Raw genomic sequence first — 14,092 nt, forward strand, 5'->3', positions numbered from 1 at the left:
TATGCTACTATTTTAATTAATATATTTAAAATTAATAATAATGGCAAGGAGAATTTGCCATTTATAAGGCACCTACTGTTTGTCAGACATTGCTGTTCAGACATTTGTAATTTTATTTAGGCCACTCAGGAGTCCAGCTGAGGATCAGCTAGGCAACTTTGATCAGAAAAAAATCTGAAGAAGAGGACAGACAGCTTCCTCTTTTTTTAAAAAAAATAGATATCCACCCAATCTATGATTTTCTGGAGGAGATTATGAACAATTAAAATTGAGGGTATTCAGAATCCACAATGTGTGCTGGTATTTTATCCTATTCACTAAAGTTCATTTAAGAGATGAGAACCAATTAGACAAGGATGCTAATTTCATTGGCATGTCTTTTAGCTGTCATGGCTTACTCTCTTCTGAATGTGAGAATTCCAAAAGATACAGCCTATGATATTTGCAATCAACCTCTGACTTGTGATCCTATAATCTCAATGCAGAATCAGGAATTTCCTGTGTCTGCCTTCTGGAGATAATACTGTCACTTGAGTTCTTGGATTCATGATTCTGTGCTCTCCTCCTCTCTAATTCCCCATCTGCCTGCAACCCCTACCCCAAACAAGACCATAGGCATGGGGGCCTATATACGTGGTCTTACTTTCCACTTAGGTCTTAAGAACAATTACTCTCCCCTTAAATATTACACACACACACACACACACACACACACACACACACACACACGGTTTTTGATCTAATTTATTGTTAGTTTTTGTCTTCCAACTATGTTCTAAGACAAAAATGCTAACCAGATCAACAGAAATGATTTAAGGATAATTGCCTTAAATTAATCATTTATTGAAAAGACAATGTGATAACTTCAAAATACTTCAAATAAGAAGTTAAAGAAAACTCTGAAAATCTTGTGTTGTGGTATTAAGAACAATCAATATGGATTTGAGGATTTAAATTTTTCTTCATAGGCTTAACACAAAACTATTTTTCTCTGTTATTCTCTATATTGTTTTAAATTATTTGCATCAAGAAACTTTTATGCCCCAGAATTGTGTAAATGGATTATTGGGTGTCTAAGCAGTGTACACTGATGAAGAAATGTATGTTCATATGAGTTCATATATATTGATATTATATTCTGGTAAACTCATTGTAATTGCAATCTATATTAAAATGATCTCGAAGGAAATTAATGTTCTAATTAATTTCTTATCTTCAAAGGAACTACATTCTGCACCTATAACTTTGATCCAATTTAAAATCCAACACTTTCAACAAATGTTCTTTTTTTAATCCTCACCAGAGGATATGTTTTATTGATTTGAGAGAGAGAAGATGGGGGCGGGAGAGAAAGAGAGAGAGAGAGAGAGAGAGAGAGAGAGAGAGAGAGAGAGAGATCACTTGTTTCCCATAGACACCCTGACTGGGGATCAAATCTGAGACTTAGGTATGTGCCCTGACTGAGAATCAAACCCACAATCTTTTGGTGAATGGGATAATGGTCCAACTAACTGAGCCACCTGGCCAGGGCTCAACAGATGGTTTGGATCAGCTTCTATGTGCTTGTTGCAGTTCACGGCATGTTCACTGATGTTATGTCATTGAGTGACCTCGAAGCCCTTTGAAGAGTGTGTTAACACCCACCACTATTTTACAGATAAGGAAGTGGAAGCTTTCTTAGAGAGTTTGGGATGCTGTAAAAGACTGGTGGCTTATTAACAACATACATTTATTTCTCATAGTTCTGAAGGCTGGAAGTCCAAGATCAAGGCACCATGATTCAGTGGCTGGTCAGAACCCACTTCTTGGTTCATAGATGGCTGTCCTCTCAATGTTTTTACATTGTGGAAGGGATAAGGGAGCTCTCTGGGGTCTCTTTTTTAAGGGCACTAAGCCCATTCACGAGGACCCCACCCTCTAAAGGCCCAAAGTCCAAATACCATCACATTTGGCACTGAGATTTAATATATGAATTTGAAGATGACAAATATTCAATCTATAGCAGAAGCTTAGAGGAATAGTAAAATGGACCTAACACACACATTTTTACTACCTGATTCTTGGAACTTGAACTCAAATCCAGTGCTTTTGCCAAAGCTCTACATGTCTAAGGGTAGAAGGGCCCTAGAAGTGGACAAATCTTGTATATTTAAAGAAATAATTCACTTAAAATAGATTCCATTTCCCTTTGAGAAAGTTACATAAACCACTAGGAAAAAATAACTTGGGCCAAACTGGAGCAACCAACCTATTTGTTTGGAAACAAATATCCCAATGTTTTAATACACTGACTGGCAATAGAAGGCAGTGTGCCCGAAATAACTTTCCTTTTCCACTGTATATTAAAGTTACCATGAGAAAAGTGTTTGCCACATTTTTGTACACTGCAAGCTGTTGTGATAGAAGAAATCATTTATTTTTTATCTGGATGATTTATTCTTCTCATGATTCAAACAGTGCCATTGCATGATTTTTAACATGTGAAGAGAGTTGTAAGCATATTAGATGAAAGATTTGTGGCATAACTCTTTATTTCTTTTAATCTGAAAAGAAAGAAGGGAACACAGCAGACCCTCCTTATAAATTGAGAGGGCCACAATGGATGGATTTGAGGGGCAGTGTAGTTATAAGGGGTTAAGAGTACATGTTTTAGAGTGGAAAGTCTGGGTTAAATCTCATATCTATTATTTACTCTAGTAACCCAGAGAAAGTTGTGTGTGTTTTTAATGTTCTCTGCTTCAATTTCTTTACATTTGTAACTTGAGAACTAATTAGCTTTGGTATTTCTCACAATATTTTAAGTGAAATGGCATCTTTAAGGCAATCTACTGGAAATGTATTTTTCAAAGGCTTAATGTCATTATAGCCAGAGGCTGATTGTAGTCAGAGAAAAGGTATTCTAATTTCCTAAACACTTGGAGGTTTGTGCTTAGTTTTAGCTATAGTCTCTATCACTGAACATATTTGGAAACATGAATTTCAAATTTGCTTCCTCTTTAAACAGTAGTATAACAATTGGCATTGACAACATAATTAGTGGACTCCAGAAAAGAAGATCACTGTATCCCCAGGCCCAAGTCTACAATACATATTTAAGTTATTGAATCAATCAAGCAATTTGATACATTTATAAATGTCCACATGGCTTATCAAAGGTGTGTTGTTCTATTACATTGCAAGAAGGAAAAGCAGTGGAAGTGTTATTTGATTCTTTCTTTCTTGGAAAAAAAAAGTGAGATGGTTGAAAATGAAGTCAGGAGCTGAAGGGACAAGTCTCTTGTGCTGGCCTTGTGTCTGGAGGGGTGTTGCTGATGGATTCTATTATTTTAAACAATGTGCCTTACTAAAAGGGGTTTCTAAACTCTGACAACTCAGAGGCCAGCACCGGTAAATGAGCTGATTTTAGTAGTAGACAGAGGAATATTTTTACAGTAGTGGCTTTCTATTTGTAGGTACTCAAGCTTACCATATAGATCCAGCCTCTGTTTCCCTTTCAGAGAACAGCTCCCAGACTCTTCTGTGGGGAAATGCTGCTGCATCACGGGGGTTAGTCTTAGTGGGACCATCATTCAAAGTGCTTCTTCCTTTGCTGGCCCAGGTGTCAGGCCAATGCAGCTCTGTTTCAGAACTTCCACAGAAGTGATTCCGAGGGTTGAGTTCAGTGAGCCCTGTGGCTGCAGGCCACTTCCTGCTACCTCAGTTCCTGGGGTGTCCCAGTTGGTCTTTCCCAGCACCCGCCTCTTTGAGTGTTCCTCCCATCCTGAGAGCTATTCTGTATCCTTCCAATATTCTCTTTTTAATTTTTTAATTTTACATAACTAGAGTAAGTTTTTGCTGATGATATTTAAAAATCCTGTTTCACCTTGGTTGTCATGGATATTATTGCTTCATTAAAAATTAGTATTTTTACATAAAAGATAAATACAAGTGATATGCAGATATCAAATGACTAAAGGATGGGGAAAATCATTACAAATATTGACATTCGCAATGAGCTTCCTGGTTACATTTAGAAATTAAAATAGGTATTTTGAAAAGCCATTTAGAAGAGTATCCAGGATTATATTACTAGGATAATCCTATTGATAAGAAAAAAATAAGAACTTGGAACAAATAATGTATTAATTAATAAATTATTAATAGTTTTCAAGCTCTAGAACAGATATAATATAAAGGATCTGTATTATTTCCTTGGTGAAGATCAGGCCTTTAAATGAAAAATAACAACACTTAAAGTGCGAATATCAGATAATCTGTTTTTCTTTTTATAAGTGAGGTATTTTACTTATTTTTGATGTTAGTTTCCCAATTAGTAAAACACCTAACATGTAAATCTCCATCAATCATATCAAGAATCTGCATCTGCGCTGCAGGCCCTCACTAGATAGCTCAGTTGTTGGTTATAGCACCGCCCTAACACGCCAAGGTGTGGGGTGGATCCCCAGTCAGGGCACATACAAGAATCACCAATGAATGCATAAATAAGTGGAATAGCAAATTAATGTTTCTCTCCCCCCTCCTCCTTTCTCTCTTTCTCTCCAATCAATTTTTAAAAAAGAATCTGTGCTGCAGGTGTGTGTGTGTGTGTGTGTGTGTGTGTGTGTGTGTGTGTGTGTGTAAATCAGAACTAAACATCTGAGCCTGGATATCTCTTGTTAGTATGTGTACTGTTATTTCAGTCTTATTTCTTCTGGACATTGTTATAAACCCCATGTGGTCCTCTGTGTCACAACTCAAAGGAACAAGTTATGGCTCCTTTATATGTCCCTCTTACCTTGAGGATCTCTGAGTTCTGGTTTAGGATGGAAATACCTGGAGATTGAAGACTTCTATCCCACCAATTTTACCTTTTTATCTGATGCTTTTTTTAATTCCAAAACTATAATTTTGAAATTTTGGGATGAAGGTTAGGCTAAGTAAAGATTTTGACACCTGAAAATGTTTTCAGTTGGTTATGTTTCCCCAGAATTCACTCTCAGGGAAATACTGATAAGAAATGCAGGTTGTCTACAATCTCCCAAATAATGCACTCTTAGGAAAGAAAGAGCCAGGTAGTGAAGATTTCCCTTTGAAATGACATTACACCAGGCAATCAACTGTTTCCAATATGACCTTTATTGAGCAAGTACTGCTGTGACGTTTAGCATCAATCAGCGAAAGGTTGCAAACTGTGCATGTCAACAAGGTTCTCCCATGAAAGAAAGTCCATTTTAAATGCACCAGTGAGGTAAACTTAATTATTCATATATAGCTTTCTTAAGGCTAAGAGAGTTCTGTGTTTCATTTATTTTTGGCTCAGTTTGTTCTTTGCATTATACATCTCAAGACATCCCCCTTGTGAATGCCCCCCTTCCAACAGTTTAGTAAATTGGCCAATTCCCCAGGTACATACAATATCATGCATTTGAACCCCCCAAAGACTGAGGAGGGAGCATCCTGAGCTTGCATGCAGTTCCCTCATATTGCACAATGTAAAATACAATGTCTGGAACCCCCATGGGAGAACCCGTTCTATTTTGAAGCTGTCATTAACATGCATTTTGAAATTGTCATATGGCTTAACCTTTTGAATAGACTAAAATTATTAGTCACCCTGGGAGACTTCCTTTACTATGGCGTGTGAAGTGACCTTCTCTACCTTTTTAGTAGACACTAATTTCTCCTCAAAGGTCTCCTCATGCTCTTCTACCTTTTGAGTGACAGTGACAGATTTAGTGATATATTTGGTAGCACCATCTCCCCCTTCACTGGTGATTTTTTCTATCGTTTTGGTCACCATCACTTTTTCCTCACTTTTATCACCCCCCTTCTTTTCATCTGCTGGACTTAAGTCTAGGCCATTGGTGACAACACCTTTCTCCTCTTCTCCCCCACTACCTTTCTCTTTCGTTTCCTGCTCTTCCTCCTCCTTTCCTTCCACCTCCCCATTGATGGCGATGTCTTCCTTTGTGGATTCCTTTGAGCCTTGATCACTGCCTTCCTCCTTGCTCCCTCCTTCCACTTCTGCTTTCTCCTTCTGCCTAGGTTTCTCCTCCTCTTTGGCACCTTTCTCCACGCTCACCTTTACTGATTTGGTGATGGTCACCACCTCCTGCGTGGCTTCCTCCTTCACCGGGGAAGCAGCTTTCTTCTTCTCTACCACATCTTTCAGCTTCTCCTCCTTTTTCTCTGTCTTCTCCTCCTTTTTCTCTGTCTTCTCCTCCTTTTTCTCTGTCTTCTCCTCCTTTTTCTCTACCTTCTCCTCCTTAGGAGATTCCTTGGCTGCTTCTTTCTTTCCTTCCTCCACTTTCCCTTCTTCCCCTTTCTGCTCATCTTTCCCAGCTCCAGCTAATGCTTTTGGCTTCACCTCCTCCACTGGCGATTTCGGCATGGGGGACTTGGCCTTCTCCTGCTTTTCCACCTTGGCTTCTGCCACCAGCTCCACCTTGGTGACTACTTCTTCCTTCTTTTCTTTGGTTTTCTTTTCTTCCTTAGTTTCAACTTCCTCTCCTTCACCTTCTGCCTCTGTCTCTCCTTCCTCTTCCTGCTCATCTTCTTCTTTTTCACTAGAACCTTCCTTCTCAGACCCCCCTTCTTCAGCTTGGTCTGATTTAGCACCCTCATCTTCCTCCTCCTCCTCTTCTTCCTCCTTGTCTCCTTCTTCCTCTCCTTTAAACTCAGGGGCGGTAGCTTTCACTGGAGACTTTTTGGTTGCTACCACTTCGTCAGCTTCTTGTTGCTCTTCCTTTTCTTCCACCTCTTCTTCCTCCTTTGCTTTCATGGAAACTGCTATTTCCTCTGCAATGGCCGTCAGGGCCTCTTCCATTTCTGACTTCTCATCTTCCACTTTGGTTTCTTCTATGATCTCCTCGACAAATTTGTGTTGGACCTTTAGCTTGGGAGCCTCCACCTTCGTTTTCTGAATCTTACTGGATATTGTGATGGAGGGCTGTCGGTGTGTATACAGTGGTGGTCCAGTGATGCTTCCTGAAAATGTGCTAAATCTGGTCTCTTCACCTTCCAGCAGTTTTCTAAGGAGATAATCAAAGAAGACAAGACATAATTAAAATCTCATTGGGCCTTCTGAGCTTCATTACATAATGGGGAATGCAGTAGATACCTCTGAGTAAGAATAATCACATAAATAAAGGATTCCATCAAGTCGGTGTAATACCTGCTATCATTTCATTGGTATATTTTGTCATGTTCAGTAACAGATACTCATGGGCCATTAGCCAATCCCCTGTTGCAGTAACTAATCACTCCCAATGGCCTACTAATAAGACCCAGCCACCAAGTCTCCCGAGCTACATCAGTCCATTTGGTGCAACATGAATATGTTGAAAAGCTCTGTAGTGGGCAAAAAAATCTTAGTGATCTTCCTTAGCATTGGAACTTTCAGGATGTATACTAAATATCTTTCAGAAAATATAATGTTAAAAATGTATTTGGCATATATCAGAACTCAGGCTCTATCTATCTATCTATCTATCTATCTATCTATCTATCTATCTCTATCTCTACCTTATCTATCTATAGCTAAGTGCTAATTTGGGTGCATTAAGTTATAAATTGAGCTGCAATTTTAATCATAATGTGTTTTTCAATGTAATTATTCTGCTTTTCTGCAAAGTAAGATAACTCGGTGGGTTCACTTTATTCTTATAAAATTACAATGACCTTATTGGTAATAGAAACACTGTTGAGTCAATTATTTTCTCCTGTGAACTTAATCAACACCAAGGCAATATTAGTTAGTAGACCTATAATCTCTTCTCTTTCTCTGGCTGTATTTCTACATGTATAGATGTAAATTTATTTATATTATGACATATCTATAAATTTATATCTTGAGATCTAAATATGTGTAGATATATATCATACATGACCTATATATAGACATATAATCTATATTATGCAGCCTAAGATAAAATAAAAATACATCTAAATTATCTATATAGATATCTATATATATATATACACATATATATTCTAATATATCAATCTATACCTATTCTCAGCCAGATGATGGCAATAGTAAGCTGTAACAGAGAAACAGACATATTGAATGTGTTGGTGTTTGTCCTTGACACTGTAAAACTGAGAAGCTGAAACCACTAGAAAAATATTAAATACTAAAACTACTAAATATTAAATACTAACATGTTTTTGCTTTAAACATTCGGAAAAACACTTTTCATTAAAATAAAAAGTTGAAGCATAAGCATTGAAATTAATTTGAACTCCTCCCAAGCCCCCTCCTGTAATTCATATAAATTTCAATTAATGCTTACTCCTTTAAAGCTGTATAAAAAGTGGAAAATTCACATTTGCAATCTTTAGAGTAATTTCTTTTTTAATTAGAAAGGCAAACAGGCACTGATTTAAGACGCCTGAAACCTGCTTGCTTTACTGAAGTGGAGAAGGTTGGGTCAAAACAGCCTCCGCAGTGCGGTACTTGGGTCACGTCCGCAGTGAACACCCTACCTGTACGCAGCGATCTCAATATCCAGAGCCATCTTGACGTTGAGGAGATCCTGGTATTCTCGCAAATGACGGGCCATTTCCCACTTTGTGCCCCGAAGCTCGTTTTCCAACTGCTGGATGGTGTCCTGAAACAGACACAGTCTCCCCATGACTCACCCCTCCAAAGGGCAATTTCTTTCGCAAACCACTTGCTACCCCCACCCCCTCCCTTCCCCTCCATCCAGCGCTCCTCTGACTCCCTCCAGCTCTGCACCCTTCTCGGATATTGCTCCCAGCCCCCTCCCACCGTTAACAAAATTTAAGGATTCTCAAATACACAAACCCAATAGGACCAGTAAGACATTTCCTGAGCACATCATTCACTGAGCCCACTGGATCTAGAATACATCTCGGTAGAGAATAAACATGCATTGGGAACCCCCACCCCTGACCTGGCCCTTCCCATCTGAGCCATTTGGGCTGAAGCTGATTTTTCAGAGTTCCACCGATCGCGCTGGGAAAGCAGAGAACACACGCGTTTCTGCAGAAGTTATCTTAAAGTTGCTGCTTTGTCAAATACCCGAATGCATTCCTCCTATTTTAAATGTGCAAGCGTGCAAAAACTAGAACTGCCCAGGACAAGAAGCACGTTTTTTGAAAAGAGGCCAGTGCTCTTAGAAGCTGGGGATGGTGGGCGGGGTGGAGTGTGGAAGGGGTGGGTAGGGGCGCCGACGCTTTGCGCCTCTAACTTGGGTGCGCGTCGCGCGCGCGGGCGCTGGCCAGCAGCCACCAGGGAGCGGGCGGAGAGCGCGTGGGGGCGCGTGCCCGAGTGTCGGGGGCGCGCGGCGCTGGCGCTGGCGCAGGCTGGCCGCGCAGCCGCGGTTCCTACCTGGTAGCTGCTGAGGTCGTGGTTGTGGCGCTCCTCGATGTCGCTGAGCTGCCGCTCCAGGGACTCCTTGGTGCCACGCACCGACTCGAGCTCGATGCTCTTGGACTGCAGCTGGCGCCGGTATTCGGCAATCTCTTCCTTGGCGGAGCGGATGGCCTCCTTGTTCTGCTCGGCGGCCTCGGTGAGCTTGGCGTAGCGACACTTAAACCACTCTTCTGCCTGGTGCATGTTCTGATCGGAGTGGCACTCGAGCTGGGAGCGGATTTCCTTCAGCGCCGACGAGATGTCTGTCTTCAGGTAGTCTTTGCGCTCCACGGTGATGTGTGACGCCTGGATCTGGGCCAGCAGGTCGGCCACTTCTTCCTCGTGATTGCTCCGCAGGAAGGCCACCTCGTCCTGCAGCGACTGCACCTTCTTGTCCAGCTCCACCTTCACCAGCGACGCCTCCTCGATGTCTTTGCGCAGCGCTCGGATGGCCGCCTCGGTGTCGTCGCGCAGCCGTGCTTCCTCCTCGAAGCGCTCCTTGAGCCGGTGGATGTCTTCCTCCAGGTGGTCCGAGTCCAGCTGCACCTGAGCCTTCTCGTGATTCACCATCTCGAGGGTGGCCCGCAGCTCACGGATCTCCTGGTCGTAGGCGTCGCCCAGCTGGGCGTGCGAAGCCTGCTTCTGCCGCAGCGCCTGGATCTCCGCCTCGATCTCCTTGTTCTGCTGCTCCAGGTAGTGCACCTTCTCGATGTAGCCCGCGAAGCGGTCGTTCAGCCCCTGCAGCTGCTCCTTCTCGTTGGAGCGGGACAGCTTGTAGTCGCCGCCCGTCGCGGAGACGCCGTTGAGCAGGGACGAGGATTGGCTGAAGTCGAGGCTGCTCTCGGCGGAGCTGAGCATGGCAGAGCTGTAGGTGAGGCGCGGCCCCAGCGCGCTGCGCTTGTAGGAGGAGGACACGGTGCTGGGCGAGCTTCGGGACCATGACTGCGAGCGGAAGCCGCTGGACGGGGAGCCGCTGAGGCGGCTGAAGCCGGAGCGCGTCTCGGTTACCCGCCGGTAGGAGGACGGGTTGCCCAGCGAGTCCAAAGTGTAGCTCATCTTGGAGGCCTCCGGGTGTGTGGCTGTCACCGCGTTCTGCCGGCCTCGTCGCAGCCCATTTATAGCCACGGCAGCGGGTCCCGGGCTAGGGCCCCGCCCCGCGGAGGCGGCGGCCGAGGAGGCGGGGACTGCGGGCACCCGGCCGGGGTGGGAGGGTAGGGGGGGGGGGGGGAAGGGTGTAAAGACAGCCCAGCCGTGATTCAGCGCCGGCTCCAGGCTCCACGTGGGCCCGTGCCGCACCGGACCCCGACTGCCCCTCTGGCCCTGTCCCCTCCCCCCAGTTCTCCGTTAGTCCTAGACCACTCGTCTCCCCTCGAGCCCCCTGCTCCACTCCTCTTCACTTTCGGATTGCATTTGTCATCCTCGGGGCCGGGACCCGCAGAACGCCCTTTCTTTGTCTTCCCATTCTCGCGCCGTGAGGGCAGCTTTTCTCCCCACCCCCTGACCACCTTGCTTTTTGCTTAGCCCTCTGCACTCTTAGCCCCACGGCTTTCTCTTCTTTTATCTTTTATCCATCACTTTTTTTTTTTACCCATTTTTCTATGCACAATCACTTTTCCCTCTTTTTTGGCATCTCTTCGCCCTCCCACTTTAAGCCTTCTTTAGTCCCACTCTCTCTGCCCTTCTCTGAGCCCTTCCCTCCAGGACATTTTTCTTGCCATTCTTTCCTTCTCCCCTCCCCCTCCTCCGTCCCTTCCCCCACCCCCATTCCCCCTGGCCTCCCTCCCTCCCCCCACTCTTCGTCTTAAAGCAGACTCAGAGGAGCGAGTTAGGACTAGAAGAAAAAAACAACAACACACAAAAAGATGCTGAGGAACGACCGGCCTGAAGGCTTCGGGAAGGGAACAAAGAGGATGGATGGGCCGGGGTAGTTATTTGTATTAAAAGTGAGATGGGACGCTCTATTTCGCTTAACGTTTGGGGGACGTCCGCAGCTTCCACGGGGGCAGAAGGTAAGGCGCTTGTGCTCGCTATGGCGCCGTCAGCACCAAGGACAGCGCCCAGGCCGGTGCGCGCAGGGATTCCGCCGCCTGGGGGCTTGTCACCCAGCATTGCCTGTCAGGCTGACCAGTGTGGGGTTTCCTTCCTCTTCTCCCCACCCCCCACCCCACCCCCAGCCCCCACAAAGATAGCAAAGCCTGTTTCTAGTGACTTTGTTTGCGGGAGTCAAGCTGGAATCGCACACTAAGATTTCTCTGCAATGCAGGGTTGGCACCATGAACAGATTGCAGGTTTTTGAAAACAACTAAAATTCATTCAACTTGTAGACCGGTTTGAGTTTTCTAACATGATAGATGCATGGAATCAAGAGGGCCTAAAATTTGAAGGTCAAACATTCCTTGGAAAGGGGAATGTGAAATCTGCTGAGATGAAAAGTCCAGGGAAATACAGTTTATAAGTTTGAACACAAAGCCTTGCCTTGTCATCTTTCTGTTCAGTACTCCCTGAAGGTAACTGCGATGACTGGAAAGCATATGAATTAATTTAAAATTAATTTAAAAGTTGTCAAACAGATTCACCACAACCTTGAGTAAAACCAGATATTTTTCTTCATTTAAAGTGTAATATATTTCCTTATTTAGATTTTAATGACTAATTGGGAAAAGATTTTCCACATCTTTCAGCATGTTTCTTTAAACAAGGAGTCTACAGAGACTTCCTGCTGTCTGGTGCATGGCTAACTGTTAACATGTCTTCTGGGGGGGGGGCGGTAATTCAGGGTAAAAAAGTTCAGGTTACTGTAAGGCAAAGTGAGGAGCCGTAGGCAGGACTCATGACCCTGTTTGCTGGGACAACAGGCACAACGATGGCTGAGGAGAAACCACTGCTTATGAAAAGTAGAGACTCCAGACTTAATGTTTTCACAGCATGCTTTCTCTAGTCCTTGTTTTATTAAATGATAAGGTCATGCCAATCAGTGAGTAATCAGAAAAGGCCTGGATTTCTAAAGATTTTTATTTTTAGATGTTATTTCTATAAGACCTCTTGGCCCACTTGTGTTTTAAAATAGCAGGGGTTAGTTTAGGGAGTTACTTTTGGTTCATTAATGTCAAACTGCAGTGTTGCAGGCTGTGTGGGGGAAGATTGTTCTAGTTCCCTGAGTGATGGGATGGTTCTCTTTCTGGCAAAGAGAGCCCATGTCTCAAGCTGTTGGGAGAGACGGATGACAGAATGAGGGGACTGACATGTGAATATTGTAAAAACAGGGTTTTCCGGTTTCAGATAGAAAAATAAAAGAAAAGAGAGAGAGAGAGAGAAAAAAAAAGCCCTGTCTTTTGGTTCAGTACTGCCAGTTTCCAGACTGGACTCTGAGAAAGATGTGATCAGATAAGGCCCAAATGCTGATTATGCAGTAATTATGCTTCGGTTACTTATTACTTTCTACTTTTACTTAAAAATATATATAAAAGCCTTTGGCAATTTCATGGTGCATATGCACTTACAGTACTTTAGGTAAAAGGAGCAAATGGTTAATGGGCAGGCTGCTGCTGTTGGTTTTCTTCAGATCTTTAAAAATGCAATGACTCGGCATAGAGATATTTACAAGGAAACACATGTCTAACTTCACAATTAGCCTGCTTTGCCTTGTATCGAAACTAGCTCAGAAATTGTTACGCTTCCAGCGGGTTACAGAAGGAGGAAAACATTGCGTACAAACAAAACAACAGCCAGTTACTCGAGCTAAATTCAGTGAGTGTCTAGACTCCATAGCTTGAAATTGTAACTTCAATGTCACACGCAGTATATTGTTCCGTCTGACCACAACAGGATAGTGCAGTTATAACAGACACCTTATTAAGGAAAAAAAAGTTCTCATGGCTTAAAAAATGATGGATCCAGTTCCACACTTATCAAAATGTTTTATTTTTGTATTAGACTTTTCCTTTAATCACTATTTTTGAAGGTGACTTGAAGGTTATGCTCATTTGTGAATGTATTATAAAAACTTTAAAAAAATCTATAACATTTTTTCCCATTTTTGTCTCATATTTTTGAAGAACATTTATCATGCTAATATTTTTTGTAGAAAGAAATGTAAAGCGTTGCATTTATATTTTTTACCCTGATGACAATAAGGCTATGGAATCTTCTGAAAGTATTGACAAGAAAGGATAAAAGCATAAGGATTTATTTGAATTTACAGCACTGTTGAGTGTGACTCTAATACTTTTATAACTTATTTTAAGTAGGTAATCACACATATGATTTAGATATAAATTTAGAATTATACATTTGTAATGAAATTATCTCTTGATTGTTGTCCCACAAGTTACAGTGTGTTTTGAATCACTTTATAGGGAAATACAGAGCATAGTGTGTGTTCCTTCAGTAGATGAAGTGAAAATGTGAACTTTGTAGTTAAGAGATAGCTATTCTGAAGTCTTATCTTATGATAATGGTAAAATATCCTTTGCATAAGGGGCTTATCCATATGGGTTTATTGGGTCCAAAAGTACTGTTAGAAAAATGAAGCGTTGGGCATTTTCTTCCTTCTTCCCGTATTGCCTTACATTTTAAAGTATTCACTTTTGATACATAAAAATACGAAGATGGGATGTGGGAGCCGGGCAGCAAGCAAGAAGCTCTGGACGGAAGACACCACTGTCAAACTGGTAGGTTGAATCTAAGATTAGATGAGCTTACTTTCTCCCAATTGACTGTGCTGTCTGAAACATG

At 42.6% G+C, this 14,092-nt stretch overlaps 1 protein-coding gene across 1 annotated transcript; it reads right to left on the reverse strand.

The window, feature by feature from the left end:
- Positions 1–5,368: 5,368 nt before the first annotated feature.
- Positions 5,369–10,434, reverse strand: NEFM (neurofilament medium chain). Its single transcript, XM_079773041.1, has 3 exons — positions 9,335–10,434; positions 8,467–8,591; positions 5,369–7,010 (listed from the first exon to the last, which is right to left on the reverse strand). The coding sequence occupies exons 1-3, from the start codon at positions 10,412–10,414 to the stop codon at positions 5,585–5,587; spliced, it is 2,631 nt and encodes an 876-aa protein (XP_079629167.1). The 5' UTR covers positions 10,415–10,434; the 3' UTR covers positions 5,369–5,584.
- Positions 10,435–14,092: the final 3,658 nt, after the last annotated feature.

The sequence above is a fragment of the Cnephaeus nilssonii genome, assembly GCF_951640355.1.
Source record: "Cnephaeus nilssonii genome assembly, chromosome: 5".
NCBI lineage: Eukaryota > Metazoa > Chordata > Mammalia > Chiroptera > Vespertilionidae > Cnephaeus > Cnephaeus nilssonii.